This window comes from Nicotiana tabacum, chromosome 1 (genome assembly GCF_000715075.1).
Source record: "Nicotiana tabacum cultivar K326 chromosome 1, ASM71507v2, whole genome shotgun sequence".
In the NCBI taxonomy this organism is placed as follows: Eukaryota; Viridiplantae; Streptophyta; class Magnoliopsida; order Solanales; family Solanaceae; genus Nicotiana; species Nicotiana tabacum.
Genome location: NC_134080.1, coordinates 31,990,434 through 32,015,350, shown reverse-complemented (window position 1 = coordinate 32,015,350; position 24,917 = coordinate 31,990,434). Strand labels below are relative to the sequence as shown.

Below are 24,917 nucleotides of genomic sequence, written 5' to 3'. Positions count from 1 at the left end.
TTAATTTCGTAAATTAGCCAGTGTTTTGGTTCTATCTCGATGCTTGGATTAGCTTATTTGACGTAGCTGAATAGTATTAGGTGCTGAAAAAGCATTTTTAAGTGCTAAAACTGATTTAGTAAAGGAATTTTTACATTCCTATACATTATATGAAACTATATTACCCTCCTTACTCAAGTTTTACTATAATTATATTTTATATACCCAATTACCATTTATGTACATTTTAAGAGAATTAATGATAATAATTAGTGTCCTAAAATAACTCTAACGTATCTTTCACTCCCCACGTTCTCTCTCCACATCCCAATCCCTCCCTCACGTATCTTGCACTCCCTCACGATTCCACCATTGACAACCATTAAAAAGCTTTGAAGCTTTGAATTCGAATTTGGGTTTTCAAAAAATATTATTTGTTTGAATTGGGTGTTGTTGCAAAGAATTGGGAATTCTCTCTGCGTCTCTCTCTATCTCTCAATCCCTAATTTCAGTAATGTAAAGCAAAGGAAAAGAGAGCATTAATTCTACCATTGACAACCTTTAAAAAGCTTTGAATTCGAATTTGAGTTTTCAAAAACCATTATTTGTTTGTATTGGGTGTTGTTGCAAACAATAGGGAATATGGTTTGGAATTTATATCTCAATTTTGAGGGTGTAAAAAGAAGAAGAAGACGAAATATTTGTGATCCTCTCATGTGTTGTAATATTAAATAGAACTTTGAAGTGCATCTATTTTTATAAACTTTAAATAATGGCTCATATCATTATTGTTTTATCAACTATTATTGAAATGCGTCAATCTCTTTGTTCTTCCATATTTATATGTCAAGATCTATTAAACTCTTATTTTTTTCGAATTCGAAATGGTATTTTATCTGTAATTTTAAAATTAAATAAAACATATCATTATTTAGGTTTCATATTGATTTTTGTGTTTAATTATAAAATTCGGTTAAATTTGAAATTGTAGATAAAAAAAATTGTTAGATGATTAAGAAAATAACTATCATGTCTTATTATAAAAATTCTCCCATAAAAATATTTGAATAGATCATATGTTTGTGGGTTCTTTTGATTTTTACTAAACTTATATTCACTTATCAAGTTTTATCTATAACTTTAACAAAGTAAGATTGAAATAATATTCATGTAATAAAAAATCTGAAAATTAAAAAAAAACGGTAAAATCGAACCAATTCAAACCAATATAGTTGGTTTGGTTTGATTTTGATAAAAACTGAACCAACCCGAGTCATGAACACCCCTAATGGCAGGTTAAGACTTCTTTCACTTAAAAAAAAATTCTGTTAAGAATCTTAATAAACATTAGTTTGAGGGATCAAATCACACAATTAGACTAGTTTAAGGCTCAAGGTGCTCAGTTGAATAATACATGAATCAAAACTGAAATAATTCAATAATACAGGACTAAATCGCTATTTTCCCAAAACAAAAAGAAATCCTCGTTACATTGAAGACCCATCTGAAATTCAACCAGACCGTCAATTCCAAAAACCCAAAGAAATCAAAACCAGGCAAAGTTCTCTTTTTCAATTGGATAATTCAAAGAATTATTCTGCTGATTCCAAAATCAAAATTGAGAAGAAGATCAGAAAAAGATGGGGATCAGATTCGTATTAATGGTGAATAAGCAAGGGCAAACTCGGCTGGCTCAGTACTATGAGTACCTCACTTTAGAAGAAAGGCGTGCTCTTGAGGGTGAAATTGTGCGTAAATGCCTTGCTCGCAATGAACAGCAGGTCACACTCATTCCTCTTCAGTTCTATCGATCTTACTATCTCCCTTTGAATGTTTAGGATTTGGCCTGTAGTTGTTTTTTATTTTTTCCTGAGTTTAATTGTTGATATCTCGGAATTTATCGTGTAAGCCTTCAGCTGATGGATCTTGTTCCTTTCGTTTCCTTCACTTGAGCGTTGATAGCTTGTACAGCTTGCATATTTGAGATCATAGGATGTTTTACATTTTTTTAAATGAACATCAATAAGATCCACCCGATTGGGTGGATCCCTATTGATGTCCATTTTTTTTTACTTATTTGTTGTTTTTGCGAATGATTAGCTGGTTGGGGAAGGGGATGGAGAAACAATAGGGTTTTTTCTTCAAATAGCTTGTGTTCAATCATTAAGGAGGACATTGGCGAAGCCAGAAATTCCAACTAGGGGATTCATAAACAGTATACTAAAAGGTTTCTTTATATAGAGGGTTCACATAATATTTTTACCTATATAAACATAATTTTCTGGCGAGGGGATTCAATTCAACCCGCTTCACCATACATAACTCCTCCACCGAAGGCGAGGTTGAGCTATTGTTGTAGATTATTTTTGTTTTGGGGGAGGGGAGGAGGAGGGAGAGGGGTAGGTGGCAATTCATTTCTTCGTAGAGTGTTATTAAACCTTGATCACTTGATGTACATAATGTTCTGATCCCTGATGTTCTCTTTTACAATTTTTCTCTTATTATTGGTCTTATTGTGCACTTGAAAGCAGTGTTCATTTGTGGAGCATCGTAATTACAAAATCGTGTACAGGCGGTATGCGTCACTCTTTTTCCTGGTTGGAGTTGATAATGAAGAAGTAAGTTAAATATATTTTCTTCCTGCAATTTCTTCTTTGTTGTATATTAAAAGTTCAGTGCTGTAAGTTTCCTCTTTATTTTTGCTATCAAGTACTGTCTAGTTTGGCCCGTGCTTACTCTCTCTGTAGAAGGAGACTTCACTTATGCTTCATTCCTGAGAATCAGCTTTGCTAATGCGGGAGGCGTTCTTCGTACCTTGAACATATATAATCAGAGTATCTTAAATGCTATAACAGCCAAAGAAAAAGAGGGAAAAAGAAGTATTTTAATGTTAATTTTGAAAGTGCAATCCATGCCTTTTTTACTTGGTTGCCTTGCTCTCTATCAATTCTAGATAACCTTTAGGAACACATTGCAGTATATAGATGTCAAACTCCAGAACACTGTCTATTCATAAACTGCAGCACAAATTTTCTCAAACAACCGAGGTTCATATGGGGAATATGTAATGTGCTGCTACTGCTAGTAAAGTCGAGGTTTATACTTGGTTTAAAAATAAGTTTAAATGCAGCAATGTCATACCTTGGAAAGGGTTGGTCTTTTTTGGTTCTAGTTTTTTTTTTTTTTGGGGGGGGGGGGGGGGAAGCTTTTTCATTCATTGCCTCATAAGCTAATTCTACTCTTCTTTTCTCTTTGTGGTTTGCCTTCTCATTATTCATCTCTTCCATTTGTCAGAATGAACTTGCTATTTTGGAATTCATTCACCTGTTAGTTGAAACCATGGATCGTCATTTTGGCAATGTGGTAAGCTTATGATCAAGTAAATTATTGTCGTCCTTTTTGATATTTCCTTCAGTTTTAACAAACATTATCAGTATCATTTTTTTTTTCTGATTTGTGTATTGTCTAATTTAGTGCGAGCTGGATATAATGTTTCATCTTGAAAAAGCACACTTCATGCTGGAGGAGATGGTAATGAATGGGTGTGTTGTTGAGACAAGCAAGGCAAACATCCTGGCTCCAATTCAGTTAATGGAAAAGGCATCATAAGTAATACACTCTAATCCATGGAATTCGTAATAAACCGATTTGCTTGTGTAGTGTTTATGTTTTGGATTTGTGCTGGTAAAACCATCCTTAGTTTTGTTGTGGCAAATGCTAAAATTATGAGAGGGTACAGTTCTTTGATTGTTTAGTCATTATCAATGGAGCTTCCGGTTATTTCATTCCTTGGTGCTACTTCTTGCTTGATTGGCCTTTTCAAGTGTTTATAATGCAAGTTGTACCTAATTTTAAGGGAACTCAAAAAGAAATTTAAAGAATATGATATGACTGGTAGTTTTTCTCCACCCCTCCATCTTAGCTAAGGTATAGAAAAGACAGGAACAAGTACTAGCAGAAGTTTTCTTATTCTTGGAAAAGAAACAGTATCATTCTGATAGCTAAGAGTTTTAGCTAAAGCCAAACTCAATGATACACTAACACCTATAGGAAGGATATTTGATAAGGTACCTCTAGGAAGTTTAACATTGATGCAGCTTGTGTTACTATAATATATCCTATTCCTTTTGAACCTTGAGGCATTTAGTCAGTTGATATGTACAAATAGTAGAGAAAATTCTGTTCTCTCCTTTTAGTACAATTATATTAGGTTCCCTATATACATTTGATCCCAGCCAAAGCATTATGGTTAGGTATATCAAGTATCTTACCTTCTACCAAAATTTATATGAAAAACATCCCTTCTTGTACAACATATAATTGTTGTAAACTTGTTTCCTCTTAGTTTGCCTATTAATTAATCTGAATTTACGTAGACAATTAGAGAATATCCATTCGGTAAGCTCCCCTAGCACTTCCTTAGGTAATTCCTGCGCATTAATTATGACATATTTCTGCACTCAAGTAAGCCAGCATTGAGCTTTTATGCTTAGCTAGTCCATCTGCTACTCCATTTCCTTCCTTTGGGCAGTGTGAAACTTTCATTTGGTTGAATTATCAAGCCCCAATAAAGGTTTCAATAGCTAGTTATTAGGATGAAATTAATTGGTTTAGTTTATTACTTCCTTTGACAATGTTATAAGAGGACAACCAACCATTAGGAAGAGCTACAAATCCGTAGATAATGGCAAATATATTGTAAACTAGAGAGTTTGATGCCCGTGTTGAGCACGAGCCCAGGATCTGCAGAAACTCATGTTACAAGTCTGTAGGAGGTCTATTCAAAGCTGACAGGGTGGATAATCTATGTATGTCATATTCGACTAGAGGTTTAAGATGAGTATCACAAAAGGCGACTCTAGTCTATATGAAAATGAACATAGACAGATACATATCATGTCTCTTCTTTTAACTATGAAATTACATTATATCTGTTAGAAAAGTTAATGAACATTCAGATAATTTCACATTCCATTGTGAATGGCATCAGTTCGCACAAAGAAATTAAAAGTTTTACACCTATAAATTGTCGCTTTAACACTAAAAACAGATGCAATAGGGCATCTAGCTAGTTTTACATACATATATACGGATACTACTATATATACTATAGCCGAGGAGCGGCAATACACGTCTCAGTTAAAAGAATCAGTGAAATGAAGTTACCTCTGACTCCTATATCAACTTTTGCTAGATGACAACCAGTTAATATATCTACTGAAATGACATTACTGTTTGCTTGGGCTTGTTCGAATGAAGATGTTTAAGACTAACAATCATTAACAGTCAGATAGGTAAAGATTAGCTTGACAATCAAATTACATACTTACTGTTGCATAATTTCTAGAAAGGCATTCCTAGAGAACCAGAGAGATCCAAAGCTCACACGGTCTAAGCTGGAGTGTAAATTGGACAGAAGTTCTTTGGTTAACACTATTTTCAATTTCAACGAGACATAAATGTCTAGCCAACCAAATCTGCGGTAGTTCAACTTGCTAAGGCAACAGAAAATTGCAAATATAGGATCCGTGAACACATAGCAAGTCCACCTTATACGAAACTTTTGCACGAAATCCAAAAAATATTTTTTGGTGCATCCATGTCTACCAATAAAGTCATGTCTGTTGGGTCTTATTTGTTGAGTTTCTTTTTAAGATGAAAAAGTCTTAAAAAGAGGGTGAATGAGAAATGGAGGGAAAATGAAATTTTTGAGTAAAATTTTAAGTTTTCCTCTCTTGACAATGAGACATTGCCCCATATTGGAAGAGAAAAAGGCTTTTGGTGGGTATATATACAATTGCTCTTCTTGTAGCTCTTAAAGAGTTAAGAAGAAGGCGATTTGGATTTGGATTTGGATTTGGTCAAATGATTGATTGATTGATTAATTTTTTGGACCAAATTTATTTGTTAATAGTGAATATTAACATAATATTATTCGTGTTTGTAACGGATGTTTTCCAATCCGTGGATAGAATCCAAGTATTCCAACAGCCTAGTGCTTTTCCCACCATGGCCAAGTGCTTGCTCCATAATAACAAGTGTTCCAAGTGACTGCTCCAATAGTAGCCTGGTTGCACCATAAATACGTGCAGCAGCTTGTTGAAAAAAAAAAGAACACGGACAGAAACGGAATTGAGAGCAATCTGCCTGTTGTTGATCTCCTCTTCAGTTAAAACTCAACGTTGGCTATAAATTGCAGTTCTTCCTCTAAGAATTTCCATTCGACTTCCGAGTTCTCCTCCTTTGTTCTGCATTGTTTTAAACTACAAAGAAAGCAACAATAAGTGTGATTTGTTGCCGAACTTTGTGTTCGCTGAAACACTGGGGTTTGAAGTACCGCTACACCAGTGTGTAATTCGTTCTATCCTGATAGGAAATAATCTATAACCTTGGGGTACTAGGAGGGGATTAAATTCCTTAAGGAAATACTGTGAATTCAGTGGGCTCGAATTAATTACTGTTTCGTTTATACGTTTATACGCTAACTTTCTTTTCTCCAGAATTATTATTTACAAATACAGCAAGAACCAACAAGCTTAAGGAATTTAAATATCTTTATTTCTGTATTTGTGGTATACTTACTGCTCTGAAGACTAAAACCTTTATGGTTTTGTCTACTCCTGTTTTGGAGATTAAAGCCTTCGTGGCGTTTTGTTGGAGAACTTACAGTTCTGAAGACTAAAACCTTTGTGGTTTTGTCTACTCCCATTTTGGAGATTAAAGCCTTCGTGGCGTTTTGTTGTCCTAAGAACATGTGAAGTTTTGAAGAATGACAAATGAACTCAGTCATGGACCAGGTCCATCTTGTGAAGCACTGTCATGATTAACCTACACATGTGAGATGCACGTGAAGGAGATAAGTCCTACTGATCAAGCAGCAATATCTCCTGATCTGATCGAAAAGGTTGCATATTGGATAAGGGGAGAAAGTCGCCTTATATGAAGAGAACACAATCCGGATAAAGAGAGTGTTAGAGTTTGATATCTTCAAGGACTCAACTACGATAACGATAGAAGATCAGAAATTGAGTCCCAATCAAACTCTGATTTCTAACCTATTAAATGACAGTGATTGTTCTCTTTTACAGGTATTGCACAAACGCAGAAGTTAAACTAAATTGAAAGCAAAAGAGCAAGGTGATTTTGCAAGCAATTTATGTGAGATTTGAGTGTGCACTCCTGAAGCTACTTGAACGAGATAGAAGAACCAGTTCTATTGTGTTTTTTCTTATTCTAGTTCAATTGTAGTAGGTGGTTTAAAGTTGTACCTTTCAGCTTTCATAGAAGCAATTGTATTAGGTACTTTGAGTGTTCAAGTTATAAGCTAACTTGAAGTTGTCGCAACAGTTGAGGCTGTGTGCTACAAGGGATTAGAGTTAATCCTTAGGTTTACAAAGAGTTTTCTTAAATGTTGTTTGGCTCAGTGATTTTAGTGGAAGTTTGGGAAAATTCTACTGAGCAGTAGGTCGTGATTTTTTCACCTTTTGAGCCAGATATTTTTCAAGTAAAAATCTTTGTGTTCTTTATTTTATGTACTTTTTATTCCGCACACAACAGTAGTTAGAACACCTAGAAGAACCAGGTTCTTCTAAAGCGAAAATTGGGTACCACACAAATCACCCCCTCTTGTGTGGTATTGACGTTTAGAACATCAAATTGGTATCAGAGCGGGTTATCCTTGAAGAGGCTAACACCTTAGGAAAAGATTAACATGAGTACACCACCTGGAAACTGGGAAGGGCAATCCACTGCTAGGCCTCCACTTTTCAATGGTCAGTACTATTCTTGGTGGAAGAATAGGATGAGAGATCACATCATAGGAGAAGACTATGAACTCTGGGACATAGTCACTGATGGTTCTCTAGCAACTACTAAGAAGAATGCTGAAGGAGTGGATTTGCCATAGACAAGAGCTGACTGCACTGCTGAAGACCTGAAGAAGTGGGAGAAGAATGCCAAGGCCAAGAAATGGCTTGCGTGTGGACTAGGTCCAGATGAGTACAGTAGAATTCAAAGTTGTACCACTGCTAAGGAAATGTGGGACAATTTGCAAATGGCTCATGAAGGAACACCTCAAGTGAAGAGGTCTACAAGAATACTGCTGTATTCTCAGTATGAGAATTTCACCATGAAGGAAGCAGAAACCATCCAAGAGATGTATACAAGGTTCACCACACTGACAAATGAACTTAAGTCTCTTGGAAGTGCAAAAATCTAGAGTCTAGGGCTAATGAGAGTGAAAGTGAAAATACTGAGTTGAAGAACCAGGTTCTTGAACTTGACATTAGTGTCCTAGAACTTAGATGTGAGAACCTAAAACTGAAACTAGGAACATGAAAGAAGAAACCTGATCACACACATCTCACCCTAGAAGAAAACTTAGGAAAAATGAAGGATGAGTTGTACTGGAAAGATGAGCAGATAAGAGTATTAAAAGAAGATCTAGGGAAAGCAAAACATGAACTAGACAGAACTTGCAAATGGAACAAGGCTTCTGATGCACTCTCCTGGCTATAAGAACATCACAGTAGCAATAAAAGAGGATTTGGTTATGGGACTCAAGCACCTAAGTGGGATCCTAAAAGCAAGTACCTCACTCTTCCTGAGAACAAAATTTGCACACATTGTGGCAAGACTGACCATTACAAAAATGAATGTAATGCAAAAGAAAAGGCTAGTCAAAAGAACAAAACTGTTGTTCAAGAAAAAAATAGGCTGCCTGGGTGGGCTAGAAGGAATCTGATTTATCCCTTTGCCCATAGAAAGGGACCCAAACTAGTTTGGGTTCCTAAGACTAACCCCTGATTTCTTTTTGCAGGTCCAAGTGAAGGGAAGCAGCCAAATATGGTACATGGATAGTGGCTGCTCAAAACATATGACTGGAAGCAAGAACCAGTTCCTTTCACTTGAGGACTTAAGGGGAGGCAATGTCTCCTTTGGAAATAGGAAGAAATGTGAGATCATTGGGGTTGTAAAGGTAGGTAAGACAGACTCTCACTCCATTGAGAATGTCTACTTGATAAATGGCTTGAAATACAGCCTGATCAGTGTGTCACAGCTATGTGACAGAGGTAACCTTGTAGCATTCACCTCTACTAAATGCTTTGTGATTAACCTTACCACTGACACGATTGTTTTGCAGGGAAAAAGAGTTAACAATATTTATATTGTAGATTTGTCTACTCTCTCGGAAAATGAACTAACCTGCCTAAATATGCTGGATAATAATCCCCTCATATGGCACAAAAGACTTGGTCATGCCAGTCTGAATCAGCTAAATAAATTGGTTTCTAAGGACTTGGTGATATGGTTACCCAACATCAAGTTCAAAGAAGATAAAGTTTGTGAGGCCTCTGCAAGGGGGAAGCAGATAAGATCATGTTTCAAGAGCAAGAAAATGGTAAGCACAACCAAGTCATTGGAACTGGTCCATATGGATCTCTGTGGTCCAATGAGAACCATGAGTAGAGGAGGAAAGAAATATGTAATAGTACTTGTTAATGATTATTCTAGATTTACCTAGGTACTATTTCTAACATCTAAAGATGAAGCATTTGACATGTTCACTGCCTTTGTTAGAAAAACTCAGAAACAATTAGGAAATCAACTTGCATCAATTAGGTCTGATCATGGAACTGAATTTGAAAATACTAAGTTTGCTGAATTTTGTGATGAAAATGGTATAGTTCATAACTTCTCTGCCCCTAGGACCCCTCAACAAAATGGAGTAGTTGAAAGAAAGAACATGACTCTTGAAGACATGGCTAGGACTATGCTTATTTCTAGTAAACTGCCCCATAGCTTCTAGGCATAGGCTGTAAACACTGCATGTTACATTATCAATAGATGCATGACTAGACCTCTTATAGACAAGACTCCATATGAGTTACTTAAAAGGAGAAAACCAAATATATCCCATCTTAGGGCATTTGGAAGCAAGTGCTTTGTGCACAATAATGGAAAATACTCCCTAGGTAAGTTTGATCCCACAAGTGATGAGGGAGTAATCTTGGGATATTCTTCACATAGCAAAGCATATAAAGTGTTCAATAAAATAACTTTGTGTGTAGAAGAAAGTGTACATGTAGTATTTGATGAAACTAACATTCTTTCTGAGAGACATGAACATGAAGATGAAGCCATTGGATTGGTAAAGGATTTGACTGAAGCCTCTGCACAAGTCAAAGTGGCACCAAAAGAAGGAACATGTGATGAAACATGTTCTTCCATCCAGGGTAACCTGACAGGGGGAACTGATCAAAGAGGAATTGAAATAAATCCCCTAAAAGAACCTGTTCATGACCATGTTTCTCAGCAACAGAACATGGGAGAAGCATCTAGCAGAAACCAGTTGGTTGTAAAACCTCACAAGTATCAAAGTTCTCATCCTATTGAGAACATTATCATTGATCCAACATCTCGAGTCAAAACTAGATCACAATTAAAGAATCTTTGTGCTTTTGATGCCTTTTTATCTCTTATTGAACCTAAATGTTGTTGAGGCTTTGCAGGATGCAGATTGGGTGAATGCAATGCAAGATGAACTCAATCAGTTTGAGAGAAGTCAAGTTTGGCATCTAGTTCCAAGACCCAAGGACAGATCAGTTATTGGTACAAAATGGGTCTTCAAAAACAAGCTTGATGAAGATGGAACAGTTACAAGAAACAAGGCAAGACTGGTGGTCCAAGGTTACAGTCAAGAGGAAGACATAGATTATGATGAGACTTTTGCTCCAATTGCAAGACTAGAGGCAATCAGACTTCTCATAGCCTTTGCAGCACACATGGAATTCACTCTTCATCAGATGGAAGTCAAAAGTGCCTTCCTGAATGGCTACCTGAAAGAAAAAGTGTTTGTAAAACAATCTCCAGGGTTTGAGAGCAAAGAATGTCCTGAGCATGTGTACTAGTTAGACAAGGCTCTCTATGGACTCAAGTAGGCCCCAAGTGCATGATATGAACGACTGTCCAAATTCCTACTAGAGCATGGTTACAAAAGAGGTAAAATTGACAGTACCTTATTCTTAAGGGAAAAGGTAAGGATCTCCTTGTGGTACAAATATATGATAATGACATAATCTTTGGGGCCACCACTGATAAGCTAAGTAAGGACTTTGCAAAATTAATGAGGAGCGAGTTTGAAATGAGTATGATGGGTGAGCTTAACTTCTTCTTAGGCTTGCAGATCAAACAAAGTCCTAGTGGAACCATGATCCATCAGCAGAAGTATGCAAAAGAGCTTATCAAAAAATTTAAAATGGAAGAATCAAAAGAAATAGACACACCCATTGCAACTGCCACTAAATTAGACATTGATGAACCTGGTTCATCAGTTGATCAAAAGTTGTATAGGGGTATGATTTTTTTACTCTTGTATCTTACTGCCAGCAGACCTGACATTGTTTTCAGTGTAGGGATTTGTGCTCATTTTCAGGCAAATCCAAAAGAGTCTCACTTGACTGCTGTCAAGAGAATACTAAGATATCTGAAAGGCACCACTGATATGTGTCTTTGGTACCCCAAAGGTAGTAATTTCAATCTAGTAGGATATGCTGATGCTGATTATGCAGGTTTCCTAGTGGATAGGAAGAGCACCTCAGGTATGACACACTTCCTTGGTTCATGTCTAGTGTCATGGGCTACTAAAAAGCAAAATTCAGTGGCCTTATCTACTACTGAAGCTGAGTATATTGATGTTGCCTCTTGTTGTGCTCAATTGCTATGGATCAAACAACAGCTAGTAGACTTTGGCATTGAAGTTGGTTGCATTCCTATATTTTGTGATAACACTAGTGCTATAAGTATGACAAAGAACCATGTTCATTATAAGAGGACTAAGCACATAAATGTTATGCACCATTTCTTAAGAGACAACTATGAGAAAGGTTTGATCTCCATAGAATTCTGTGCTACTGATAAGCAAACTGCTGACATCTTCACTAAATCACTGAGTAGAGAAAACTTTGAGATGAATAGGTTGGAATTGGGGATGATTAAGATCACCTAATAGATCCATCTCAGAATGCATGGCTAGGAATTCTAACCTTGTGTAAATATCTAGATTAATTCGTACTTAATTTCATACTTTAATTAGTATACTCCTGTGACATGTGTATATATGACTCACTGATCTCTTACAACATTTTCTCTATTATGGCATTTGAAGCATGTTCAAGAGAGTTCTATATGATGAACCTGATTCATCAGTATGGGTTCATATGAAAGCTCAGGTATGTTTTCTATATTCTGCACAATTAGAAAGATTTATAATTCAATCATGAGCAGAAGTCCTATACTTGTCAAATTCCTAGAAAATTCTATCCGTTGAGCATTGAACCAGTTCTGTCCATCTAGAACTCTAAACCGTGATTTTCGCCTAATATCTAGGGAAGCCAAATCTATCATTAAAATTCTAGAATTTCAGTTTGATTAGATTTCTATTTGACCCCTGAAAAAACAGTCGTTACTTATTTAATGTCTACTTCGCTTTAAATACACACCATATCTCCAGTCTTCTTCATAATTCTAAAACCATCAAAAATTCCTCTTCAATTCGAGTTGCCCTCTTCTCCAAAATTCCCAAATTCTCTCAAGAAATGAAGAATCATGTCTAACCCACAAGATCATCCTGGCACTCCTCCACCACCATCTCCCTCAAATTCATCCTCATCTACTCCACCCAGTGTATCTCCAAAACCTAGGTTTCGAAGGCAGAAAATGCTTGCTCGAAAAACTGTAGTATCTGGGGCTATGAGGAAGGTTTTAAATGAAAGGTTGAAAGCTAGCCAAGTGAAAGAAAGCCCAGCTCCAAAGTCTGATTCTAGCTCTGAGTCTGAATCCTTTCAATCCCCGACTGAGGAAGATGGACATGGCTCTTTTGACTCTTAAAAGACTCAAGAATCTCCTTCTGAGGTAAGTTCTTCTGAGGTTGAAAACTTAGAAACTAGGTTTGTTCTGATTGGACCCATTAGGGATGTTGAGTTGCCTGAGACGAGTAGGAGTGGAGGTAAAAAGAAGTCTGAAAAAGAAAAAGAGAGAGATGGTGCATGTGGTGAAGAGAGGGAAAAGGGAAACGGACATTTCTTGCTATATGTAGGGTTGCACAAGATAGGTTAGATGAGAGTGGCATGAAGTCAGGGGGAAGTGGTTCTGGGGAAGCAGTTGGGAGGTTGGTTCATCTAAGCAAACAAAGAGATGAACCTGTTTCATCTACTGAAGAAACCTTGGCTGACCTAATGAAAAAGGTTGGGGCATGTTATGACCCAAAGAAACGCAAAGCTACTACACCAAAAGCCCTAAATGTTCCCAAGCCATCCAAGAAAAGAAAAGCCTCATACCCAACACCTACTACCTCTTCAGTGCCTAGGGGTAGAGCCACAAGAAGTAGGGTAAAATAGAGTGAAGCTGATCTACAAAAGGCTTGAGAAGAAAGCAAGAGAAGGAAAAAGGATAAGGGAAAGGGAAAGGGTGCAGAATCCTCAGAGGCTGTTGAGGAAGAAGAGATGGAATTGGTCCATCAAGAGAGGGGTAAAATAGTGGAGGTTCCTACACCCAAGACTTCCTCCAAGAAGTCCTCCTCTGTGCCTGTAGCTACTGAACCCACACTAGCCAAGAGGACAAGATCTGCAGTGAAAGCTAAACAAACCAAAGTTTCCGATGATGATGATTGGAGTGGAGAAGAAGAAGAAGAAGAAAAATAAGAAGAAGAAGAAGAAGATGAATATGAGAAGGAACAGGATAAACTTGCCATTTTTGGCAGAAGAAAAATCTTAAAAGGTAGATTGTTGAAGGACCTGGTGGAACCAGGGATGATGAGATTGGTAGACTCTTTGGTTGCTCAGGGATGGAAGGACATGGTCCTTCAGATGGAAGGTAGACTAGCTAGAAATGAGTTGATTGAATTTATGGCAAATGCTGCTGTTAAGGATGGAGTTGTCAGTAGCCAGGTGAAGAGAGTTCAAGTGCAGTTTGATGCTGTGAAACTGGGAGAGATTCTGGACATACCCTCTAAAGGGTTTGATGACTATACTAGGCAAAGTTGGCCATGCCTGGACTCCCTCCCCACTGCCCTTGAAATCACCAAAAGGTTTTATGATTCAGAGAATGTGAATGAAGCCAGAGCTGTGCAGAAAAGTGAGATGAGGCCTCAACACAAGGTGGTGTTTGAGTTTGTCGACAAGTGCTTATTGTCAAGACAGGAGAGAAGGCACACTGCCAACTACATGGATCTGGTTCTTATGGAATGCCTGGAGAGAGGAAAGCAAATCAACTGGCCTGCCCTCATACTCAAACTACCAGACAGAGTCATAAATGGTTCCAAGGTTCATGCTACCCCATATGGATTCATGCTAACCACAGATCTGGACAGGCTCAATGTGCCTTTGAAGAAATGGGAAATGGCCTCAAGCAAAGAACACTTTGGCATCAAAACTCTTCTTGCTTGTGACTATCCAGTCAATGCCATCTCAGTTGAACTTGGTTCATCCTTGAGGACACCTATCAACAACAAGGTTAGGACTTTGGTTCAGGAATGTGCAGCTAAGGATGCTGAAATTGCTAGGCTCAAGGCTCGTGTGGTTGAAGTGGAAGCTGAGAGGGATGGTATCAGAATTGAGCTTGCAAAAGATAAGGAGAAGAATGATGGAATTCTTCAGAACATGCTGAATCTTCTCCAAACTCAACCCTCCAGTTCCTCCAAGCCTTAGGACTCCTAGTTTTTGTCTCCTGAACTAGTTCTAGTACCCCTAGTGACCCAGATTAGGGATTTTCTGTTTTTTGCTCATGGTTTGGATGTTTTTCTTTCTTTTTGTGGACTATTAGTGGATACATATCTCTATCAATGACAACTGTTGTTTTCTCTTGTTCAATGATTATTCTGACCTTGATAGTTTAAATATGTTTGTTTGATTACTGATGATTGCACCATGATTCCACTTGCAGTTGCCCCAGTGGCCATGAGTACTTATTAAAATCTGGAATTCACACTGCGTATGCAACTTTTCGATGATGCCAAAAGGGGGAAGAGATATTGCGCTTTACACATTATTCTGAAATAAGTGATATTTATAATCTAATTAACCTGGTCCTTGATGAAAAGAAAATTTCTACGTTTAGTGTTAATGGTTAAGCTGAGTTCTTACAGGTTTTTTGATCAGTAAAAAGCATAGAGTTTGTCATCATCAAAAAGGGGGAATATGTTGGCCCAAGAACATGTGAAGTTTTGAAGAATGACAAATGAACTCATTCATGGACCAGGTCCATCTTGTGAAGCACTGTCATGATCAACCTATACATGTGAGATACACGTGAAGGAGATAAGTTCTACTGATCAAGCAGCAATATCTCCTGATCTGATCGAAAAGGTTGCATATTGGATAAGGGGAGAAAGTTTCCTTATATGAAGAGAACACAATCCAGATAAAAAGAGTGTTAGAGTTTGATATCTTCAAGGACTCAACTATGATAGAAGATCAGAAATTGAGTCCCAAATAAAATCTGACTTCTAACCTATTAAATGACAGTGATTGTTCTCTTTTACAGATATTGCACAAACGCAGAAGTTAAACAAAATTGAAAGCAAAAGAGCAAGGCAATTTTGCAAGCAATTTGTGTGAGATTTGAGTGTGCACTCCTGAAGCTACTTGAACGAGATAGAAGAACCAGTTCCATTGTATTTTTTCTTATTCTAGTTCAATTGTAGTAGGTGGTTTAAAGTTGTACCTTTCAGCTTTCATAGAAGCAATTGTATTAGGTACTTTGAGTGTTCAAGTTATAAGCTAACTTGAAGTTGTCGCAACAGTTGAGGCTGTGTGCTACAAGGGATTAGAGTTAATCCTTAGGTTTACAAAGAGTTTTTGTAAATGTTGTTTGGCTCAGTGATTTTAGTGGAAGTTTGGGAAAATCCTACTGAGCAGTAGGTCGTGATTTTTTCACCTTTTGAGCCAGATGTTTTTCAAGTAAAAATCTCTGTGTTATTTATTTTATGTACTTTTTATTCCGCAAACAGTAGTAGTTAGAACATCTAGAAGAACCAGGTTCTTCTAGAGCAAAAATTAGGTACCACACAAATCATCCCCTCCTCTTGTGTGGTATTGATGTTTAGAACATCACGTTTTGTTGGAGACTAAAATCTACGTGATTTTTTACTCCAGTTTTAAAGCCTTCGTGGCGGTTTGTTGGAGATTAAAATCTATTTGATTTTTTTAACTCCAAGTTTAAACGTTTGTTTGTGTCATTCTTTTATAGAAAAAATGACGAATGATAACGGAAACCAAAGTGGTCTGATGGTTACTGCCAATGCATCGACATGATTTCTGAAGAATGGTCAAGCAAACATGATTGAAAAGCATGAAGACATTGATAACTTGTGTGCTATGGAGTGGTGGATTGATTCTGGAGCCACTCACCATGTTTGTTCTGTTAGGGAAGCATTTTGACATATGCACCTGCTGGACACGAAGAGACGCTTTCTATGGAAAATGTTGCTACAGCAAAAATTGAAGGATATGGGAAGATATTTCTCAAGATGACTTCTGGCAAGGTCATGACTTTGAACAACGTCCTTCATGTTCCCAAAATTAGGAAGAACTTGGTCTCTACTGGACTTCTTGTAAAGCACGATTTCAAGTGCGTTTTTGTATCCGACAAGGTGGTGATAAGTAAGAACGAAATGTTTGTAGGAGAAGGCTACCTTACTGAGGGCCTTTTCAAGCTGAATGCAATAGTTGTCGAAATTAATAATAAAACTTCAGCTTCTGCTTACTTACTTGAGTCAAATGATTTATGGCATGTACATTTGGGTCATATCAATTATAAATCCTTGCGGAAAATGATTAACTTGGAAGTATTGCCTAAGTTTGAATGCGAAAAATCAAAATGTCAAATATGTGTGGAATCTAAGTATATTAAACATCCTTATAAGTCGGTTGAAAGGAATTCAAATCCTTTAGACTTAATTCACACAGATATTTGTGACATGAAGTCAATACCATCTCGCGGTGGAAAGAAGTGTTTCATAACTTTTATTGACAGCAATACTCGATATTGCTATGTTTACTTACTTAATAGTAAAGATGAAGCAATAGACACATTCAGGCAATATAAAAATGAAGATGAAACACAACTTAACAAGAAAGTCAAAATGATAAGAAGTGATAGAGGTGGTGAATATGAATCTCCTTTTGAAGAAATATGTCTAGAATATGGAATTATTCATCAAACAATAGCCCCTTACACGTCCCAATCCAATGGGATTGCGAAAAGAAAGAATCTTTCATTAAAGGAGATGGTGAACGCATTGTTGATAAGTTCTGGTTTGCCACCGAACTTGTGGAGGAAGCCGTTCTTACGGTTAACCGGATACTAAATCGAGTACCCCACAACAAAATACAATCCATTCCATATGAAAAATGGAAAGGAAGGAAGCCCAACTTGAATTATTTGAAAGTATGGGGTTGTTTGGCAAAAGTGCAAGTTCCTAAACCCAAAGGGTAAAAATAGGACCGATAATAGTTGATTGTGTTTTCATAGGATATGTGACCAATAGTAAAGTATATCAATTTTTGGTTCATAAATCAGAAAATCCCGACATTCATAATAATACGGTTATAAAATCAGATAATGATGAGTTCTTTGAAAATATATATCCATATAAAAAGGAATGTGAGTCGATTGATGAAGGATCTAAACGACCTCGGGAAGAAATAAAAGAAAGTACATTTAATTAGGAGGATCCAAGATGTAGTAAACGTCAAAGTACGTCTACTTCGTTTGGACCAGATTTTGTAACTTTCTTATTGGAAAATGAGTCTCGAACATTTAAAGAATATATGTCTTCTTCGGAATTATTGTTCTAGAAAGAGGTAGTCAATAGTGAAATAGAATCCATACTGAACAACCATACATGAGAATTGGTTGATCTTCCTCCTGGAAATAAATCTTTTTAAAAGAAAAATGAAAGATGATGGCATTATTGATAAATTTAAGGCAAGACTTGTTGTCAAAGGGTATAGACAACGAGAAGGTCTTGACTACTTTGATACATATTCTCCAGTGACGAGAATTATGTCCATACGAAAGCTAGTAGCTTTAGCTGCAGTTTATGGTCTTGAAATTCATCAAATGGACGTAAAGACAACCTTCTTAAATGGAGATTTGGAGGAAGAAATCTACATGGAACAACCTGAAGGGTTTGTGGTTCCAGGTAAAGAAAAGAAGGTATGTAAACTTGTTAAGTCCCTCTACGGACTAAAACAAGCACCCAAACAATGGCATGCGAAATTTGACCAAACAATGTTGTCAAATGGTTTTAAGATAAATGAATGTGATAAATGTGTGTACATTAAAAATGTTCCAAATCACATAGTTATTGTTTGCCTATATGTGGATGATATGCTGATAATGAGTAATGACATTGCCAACATAAATGCGACTAAGCGTATGCTAACTAGCAAGTTTGATATGAAGGACTTGGGAGTTGCGGATTCAATTCTGGGGATTAAGATCCAAAAGACTCTTTAAGGTATGACATTGTCACAATCTCATTATACTAAGACAATACTTGAAAAATTCAAGCACTTAGGGTTTAAAGTTGCAAAGACTCCATTGACGTGAATCTTGCATTAGCAAAGAACAAAGGCCAAAGCATATCACAATTGGATTATGCTCGTGTGTTGGGATGCTTAATGTATATCATGAATTGTACACGACCAGATATAGCTTGTGCTATAAGTAAACTGAGTCGATACACGAGCAATACAGGTCAATCTCATTGGATGGCAATGAAACGAATTTTAGGATATTTAGAACAGACTCAAAACTTTGATTTGCACTACAGTAAATATCCTGAGGTGATTGAAGGATATTGTGATGCAAAGTGGATCACGGGTTCAACTGATTCGAAGTCCACAAGTGGATATGTATTCACTATAGGTGGAAGATAGGTATCTTGGAAGTCGTCCAAATAAACTTGTATTGCCCGCTCTACAATAGAGGCTGAGTCCATAGCCTTAGATAAAGCCGGTGAAGAAGTTGAATAGCTCCGGAATTTCTTGGAAGACATTCCATTTTGGCCCAAACCGTTGGCACCAATATGCATACATTGCAATAGCCAAGTGACAATTGGAATGGCTGGGAGCATTATGTATAACGGTAAATCTCGTCATATACGACGAAGACATAAAACTGTTAGGCAACTACTCTCTAGAGGAATTATCACGATTGACTATGTAAAGTTAAGTGATAATGTGTTGGATCCACTTACAAAAGGCCTAACTAGAGAGGTAGTTGAGAAATCATCGAGGGAAATGGGACTATGGCCGAGAACAAGTCATTATGGTGGTAACTCTACCTAGAAGACTGGAGATCCCAAGATCTAGGTTCAAGGAAATCAAACAAAGTCATTAATGATAGTTCAACATTGTCAACAAAAATTTTGGTCCATTCTCGTGATGAGACAATGTTCAGTACCAAGGATAAAACATTAAGGCTTTTTAATGATTTCTAAATTTGATACGGGGTATATCAAATAGTGTATCTACAGGATGACACGTTTAGGAATCACCTATGTAAGTGTGAAGTGTTAGCCGCTTCAAGGAGAATTTTGCAAGGCCAATTCTCTACGCACTTATAAAACTAGGCAGTGTTCATGGCTGAAACGAACACAACAATGAGAACCTAAGGCGATTAAGGGTTGATTTTATGACTTATTATTGTCTCGGTATACACTAAAGTTCAACGGTTCAAATATATCAAATCTACCGATTGACTGCGTATATCCGACATAAGTTCACTACGGAAAGTTCAAAGGGAAACCTACTTATCCAGATGCAATTAATCCTTGCTTGCATGCATACTTCTGTGATATAGCCATTCGCCATTCATGTGGGGGATTGTTGAGTTTCTTTTTAATATGAAAAAGTCTTAAAAAGAGGGTGAATGAGAAATGGAGGGAAAATAAAATTTTTGAGTAAAATTTTAAGTTTCCCTCTCTTGACAATGAAACATTGTCCCATATTAGAAGAGGAAAAGGCTTTTGGTGGGTATATATACAATTGCTTTTCTTGTAGCTCTTAAAAATTTAAGAAGAAGGCAAGTCTCGCGCTGTCGTCGTCGTCGATCGCTCGGCTACGGCTACGGCTTCGGCTTCGGCTTTGGTCAAATGATCGATTGATTGATTAATTTTTTGGACCAAATTTATTTGTTAATAATGAATATTAACATAATATTATCCGTGTTTGTAACAGATATTTTCCAATCCGTGGATAGAATCCATAAAAGCAAGTGCTCCAAGTGATTGCTCTAATAGCAGCCTGGTGCATGCTCCACAATGGGCAAATGAATGGCATTTCATCAGCTGGTTGCACCATAAATATGTGCAGCAGCTCTTGATACCCAATTTTTCCCTGTATTTTTTATATGCAAAACACCTTTCAAAATAGCATGTATATGGATATATAAGTATATCCCAAGGTTACATTATTTTTTCTTAATTTTTTCAAAGATTTTCGAATCAATTTACTGCCTTATTTTATCAAGAAAAACTCAATAATTATCCCTAAATTATCATTTTGGTAATTTATTTATTGGATTCTCATGTTTATATTAAAATATATCTAAGACATTTTTCACACATTTTTTACAAATTTATTTGTTTTTTAAGGATAAAATTGCATAATTGCAATATTAGCCATTTTTATGTTTAAATCCGTCTCATGTTTATAAAATGGGATTCTATATTTTTAAATTGATAATTATACGTTATAAGTCATTTTAGTGCTTTTAGTTTGTTTTTAAAAATTTGTTTATTATTTTTTTTTTATAAATTAAATGGGGAAAAAGGGGATATTTAACTTATAGCCACATTTGGCCTTTTAATTTGGTCTGATTAAACCCAATACCCAACCCAAATTAAACCAACCCAATATCCAAGCCCAATCCTAAATCTATCTGACCTAACCCGGACTAAATCCTGGCCGTTGATCATTTTTGATCAACGGTCCAGATCCGCCCTTACCAAATTAAACCAAACGACCCCCTAAGACCCTGCTCATTCTTCACTCAACCGACTCTCTCTCTATCTCTGGTTCTCTCAAGAACCGTCCCCCTTCCCTTCCTCTCCGATGAGTTCCATCCATCTTTCACGGCCACCTCCTGGCCTGAATCCATGGTGGTTTCACCACCCACCAGCCTTTTATGGCCCCTCACGCTTGGTTACTAAAGTTTCATGACTTGACCACGAAGATCTGGGTCCAGACCCTTGTTTATTCAAGTTTCACGGTCATCTCCAGCCTTGCTCCGGCAAGCCATGTCTGTTTCGAGCCTGACCTCAACTCCTCCTGCTTAGATCCAAGCCTTTCTCACCGTTTGAGTTTTTCTGAAACCCTAGCTTTTGAGTTTTTTCTGATCTCTGTAGATCTGTTCCAGATCCATGTTTTCCCTAAGCATTTAAATGATTTTCTGATATTTCTTTCAAAAGTTATGCTTTCATAGCATTTATTGTCCGATCTAGGGTTTTTAGATGTTTCTCTGATTTTTCTTTTTCTTTTGTGTGCTTCTTCTACTATGTTTATTCTACTGTGTTCGTTGTGTTTCTTCTACTACGTTTCTTCTACTGTGTTATCGTTAAGTTTCTGCTACCATGTTCTTATCAGTTTCCTCTACTGTGTTTTTAAGTTTCTGCTACTGTGTTCTCATTAGCTTCTTCTACTATGTTTCTCATTAGTTTCTTCTACTATGTTTCTTTTACTATGTCTCGCATGATATTCTTTTACTATGCTTCTCATGAGTTTCTACTACTGAAAGAGCATACTAAGGGTCTCAGTTCCTTTCTAAGACCTCTGAACCTGTTTCGATTAGTACTTTTCCTTGATTGCTTGTCCTCTCACCTCTGCACTCAATTGATGGTAAAAACCCTAGAATTTGGGGGTTCATCTAAGTTTTGAGACCATTGGCTATGTGATTTGCTTGTGCTTCATCTCTGAACTTGCCTGATTTCAAAAACCCTAATCTTTTGGACCTATTTGAGTTCCTGGAGTTGTTTCATATACTGCTTCATTAAGTTTCAAAATCATTGCTTCAATTTTGTTTCTTCATATGATTATGACTTTTGCTAAACTCTATAAGACCTTTTACTTGACCCCTTTTCGCATGCCTGATACTTGTATGCTCTTTATATGTGCTGAACTTCCCTCTAAAAGAGTTTTCAATTTTTGATTAATTTCAGACTTCCTTTGTACAAGTTTGATTGATTTCTTTCCTTGTTTGCTGACTGTCCTGTTACTCGACTTAAGTTAAAAAAAATTTCTCAGCTTTTCTGACTTGGTTCATTCATGGACCAGTGATTACAAAATCTCTAATCTTTGATTTACTGGCAACTAATTGATTTCTATTACCTTATTTATGCAACCGTGTATTTCAAAGCTCTACCCCTAAAATAAACTTCTATGCATTTACCCCTAATTGCCTACTTTGCACAAGATGTTTATTTGATTTCTTTCCTTAAATAGTTTTACCTTTTGCGTCTGAATTCCTTAATTAAAGGAAGTCTTGTGTTGATTGATTCTTAATTGACATCCAGTTTCTTAATTGTTTTCTTACCTTATTTCTGCCTATTTTTCACACTATAAATACACGACTCTTTCATTAGCACACCCATCCCTCATAGTCTTTCTGAACTTACACTTACACGCAATAGTATTCTCTCTTATTGTCTGCAATGTGGCATGTTTACAAGACCTACTGCTTTCTCTATTTGTTTCTTTGAAACTGGTATGTCCTGATTTAAGCTTTAGCACCACAACAAAGCATTTATTTACTGCTTTCGTATCTATGTCTACTCACTGTGTCTGTATAGTTAAACACTTACTTTAGCATGCTGATTTCTTTCTGCTTGTTCTATTCTGAATCCCAAACCTCTGCCCCCTATGTGTTTGAGCTATGGTTTAAGGCATGACAATATGCAAATTATTGTCCATGAATTAAATTTGATCCCTTGGGATCCTAGCCTCTAAGTAGTGTGTTCTAACAGGCTTATGGGCATGCTGACATTCTCCATTGTTGGGCATACCCACAGCCGGCCCTTGCCTCTTTCAATTTCCCTATTCCCCATGAACCCCTTATGTGTACTTATCTGTAGCTCTTTCCCTCTCCTTTCCCCCTTTTAGAATTCTGTTTATACACTTGCACACTCTCTTAGTCTTTAAGTTCTGCCCCTCTCTTGTGAGCCTTGCCTTGGGACCCTTTGAGCTCCCTCTGAACTTGGACACTTGAGGGCTGGCCCTTTCACACTGCACTCGTCCTAATCTGATATTACATTTAGGTGTGAGCATTGCCCGGAGTCCTTTTTGAGGCTCTTATGGAACTTTGACACACTCGAATGGGAGAAAGGCTTTGGATCTTGATCTTATGGAGTTGGTTTACCTCATATTTCAAACATGAAGTCTGAATCAGGCTCTCCTTTGGTTGTACTTTTATTTACATTTTTCTGATGTATTTTACTTTATTCTGGGCTGTAATAATTTGTAATAAACTCTTGGGGATGGCTAGTGAAAAGGGCGGGTAACTATGTATGCAAAGGGTAGATACCATGCCTATAAGTCATTCTAAATTCTGCAACTCTCATATAGAAATCATGCCTATAAGTCATTCTGAAATCTGGATGCTTATAGAAATCATGCTTATAAGAATCATGTCCATAAGTATGGAAATCTAAATTCTGCATATGCATCTAGAAAATATGGCTATAGGTCCTTCTGAATCTTGTATATCCATTTTCATCTAGAAATCATGTTCGTAGGTCTTCAACAATCAACTGCATATAGATATCATGTTCATGTCTTAAAACAAATTTTGCTAGTTAGATACCATGTTTAGAGGTTAAAACCCGTCTTCAGCACCTAGATATCATGCCTATAAGGTTTCTGCACTTTTACCATGTCTATAAGGCTTTTGACCAACTACGCGTAGAAAGCATGTCTATAGAAATTATTAATCGAATCTGAATTGCTTTATTCACATCTAGAGCTAAACAGTAATAACAAGGATCATCATTTGCAGAACTTATGACCTTCGTAAAAAAAACTTGCTTTCTTTAATAATCTGACAACCTTTTTAACCAGTACGTATTCAGTTTATTATTATTGCTTTCTAAATTCAGTAGATACCATGCCTATAGGATCCTTGTCCAACACTTAGGCAAGCCTTATGACGAAGTTATAAACTGAATCTGTGCTATTAACTACAACCAGCAGGCAGGCCTGATTTGGGATTCTTATCTGAATTATGTAATAAATCAGTCTGCCTCAACCTTTAAGTTCTTAATTAGACCATAAACCGTATGTGAAAGTCATGCTAATTATGTTCTTTCTTTGTTCAAGGAGGTATATTTGAGCCTTTTACTTGTTATGTGCTTTCCTCCAACTTGCTATACATGTTTTTTGTATGTCGCCTTAGAATTTGCCTTTGAAACTACAAATAAGCCTAATATCCCTCCCCCTTAGGATTAGTAGTTCTAAATGCCTCCAGGACTGATAGGATTGGGACAGGTAATAGCATGCAATAAGTAAACGAGACTATTCCGCACTTTAATACCTTAACGGGGTGAGAAAGGGTAGATATGGATATGATGACCACGCGATAACGTCTCGTGTAGCCCCTCACTGAGGAGTGATTACCGAATGTTATGTGGGGTGATCAATATTATTAATAAACCTAGGATCCCTCTTTTCCCTTTGTTTCTTTGTTTCTTCTAAAGATTTCAAACTATTTCTTTTAAGAAAATCAGCTTCCTTTTAATTCTTTCCAATTTTGTTTGTAATCATTATCTGAAAATCCCCTCTTATTTGAAGTTTTATTTGACTACATGTTATTTGCACCTAAATTCACAACAATAGTCTAGCCGGGAACCACACTAGTGGATCCTGAGGGGTGCCTAACACCTT

General features: G+C 36.8%; 1 protein-coding gene across 1 annotated transcript; it reads left to right on the top strand.

Moving 5' to 3' along the window:
- The first annotated feature begins 1,481 nt into the window (after positions 1-1,481).
- On the top strand, positions 1,482-3,764 carry LOC107764602 (AP-4 complex subunit sigma). The gene is made up of 4 exons (XM_016583199.1): positions 1,482-1,760; positions 2,511-2,597; positions 3,274-3,342; positions 3,454-3,764. Exons 1-4 carry the CDS (start codon positions 1,620-1,622, stop codon positions 3,586-3,588), a joined length of 432 nt encoding a protein of 143 aa, XP_016438685.1. The 5' UTR covers positions 1,482-1,619; the 3' UTR covers positions 3,589-3,764.
- Positions 3,765-24,917: the final 21,153 nt, after the last annotated feature.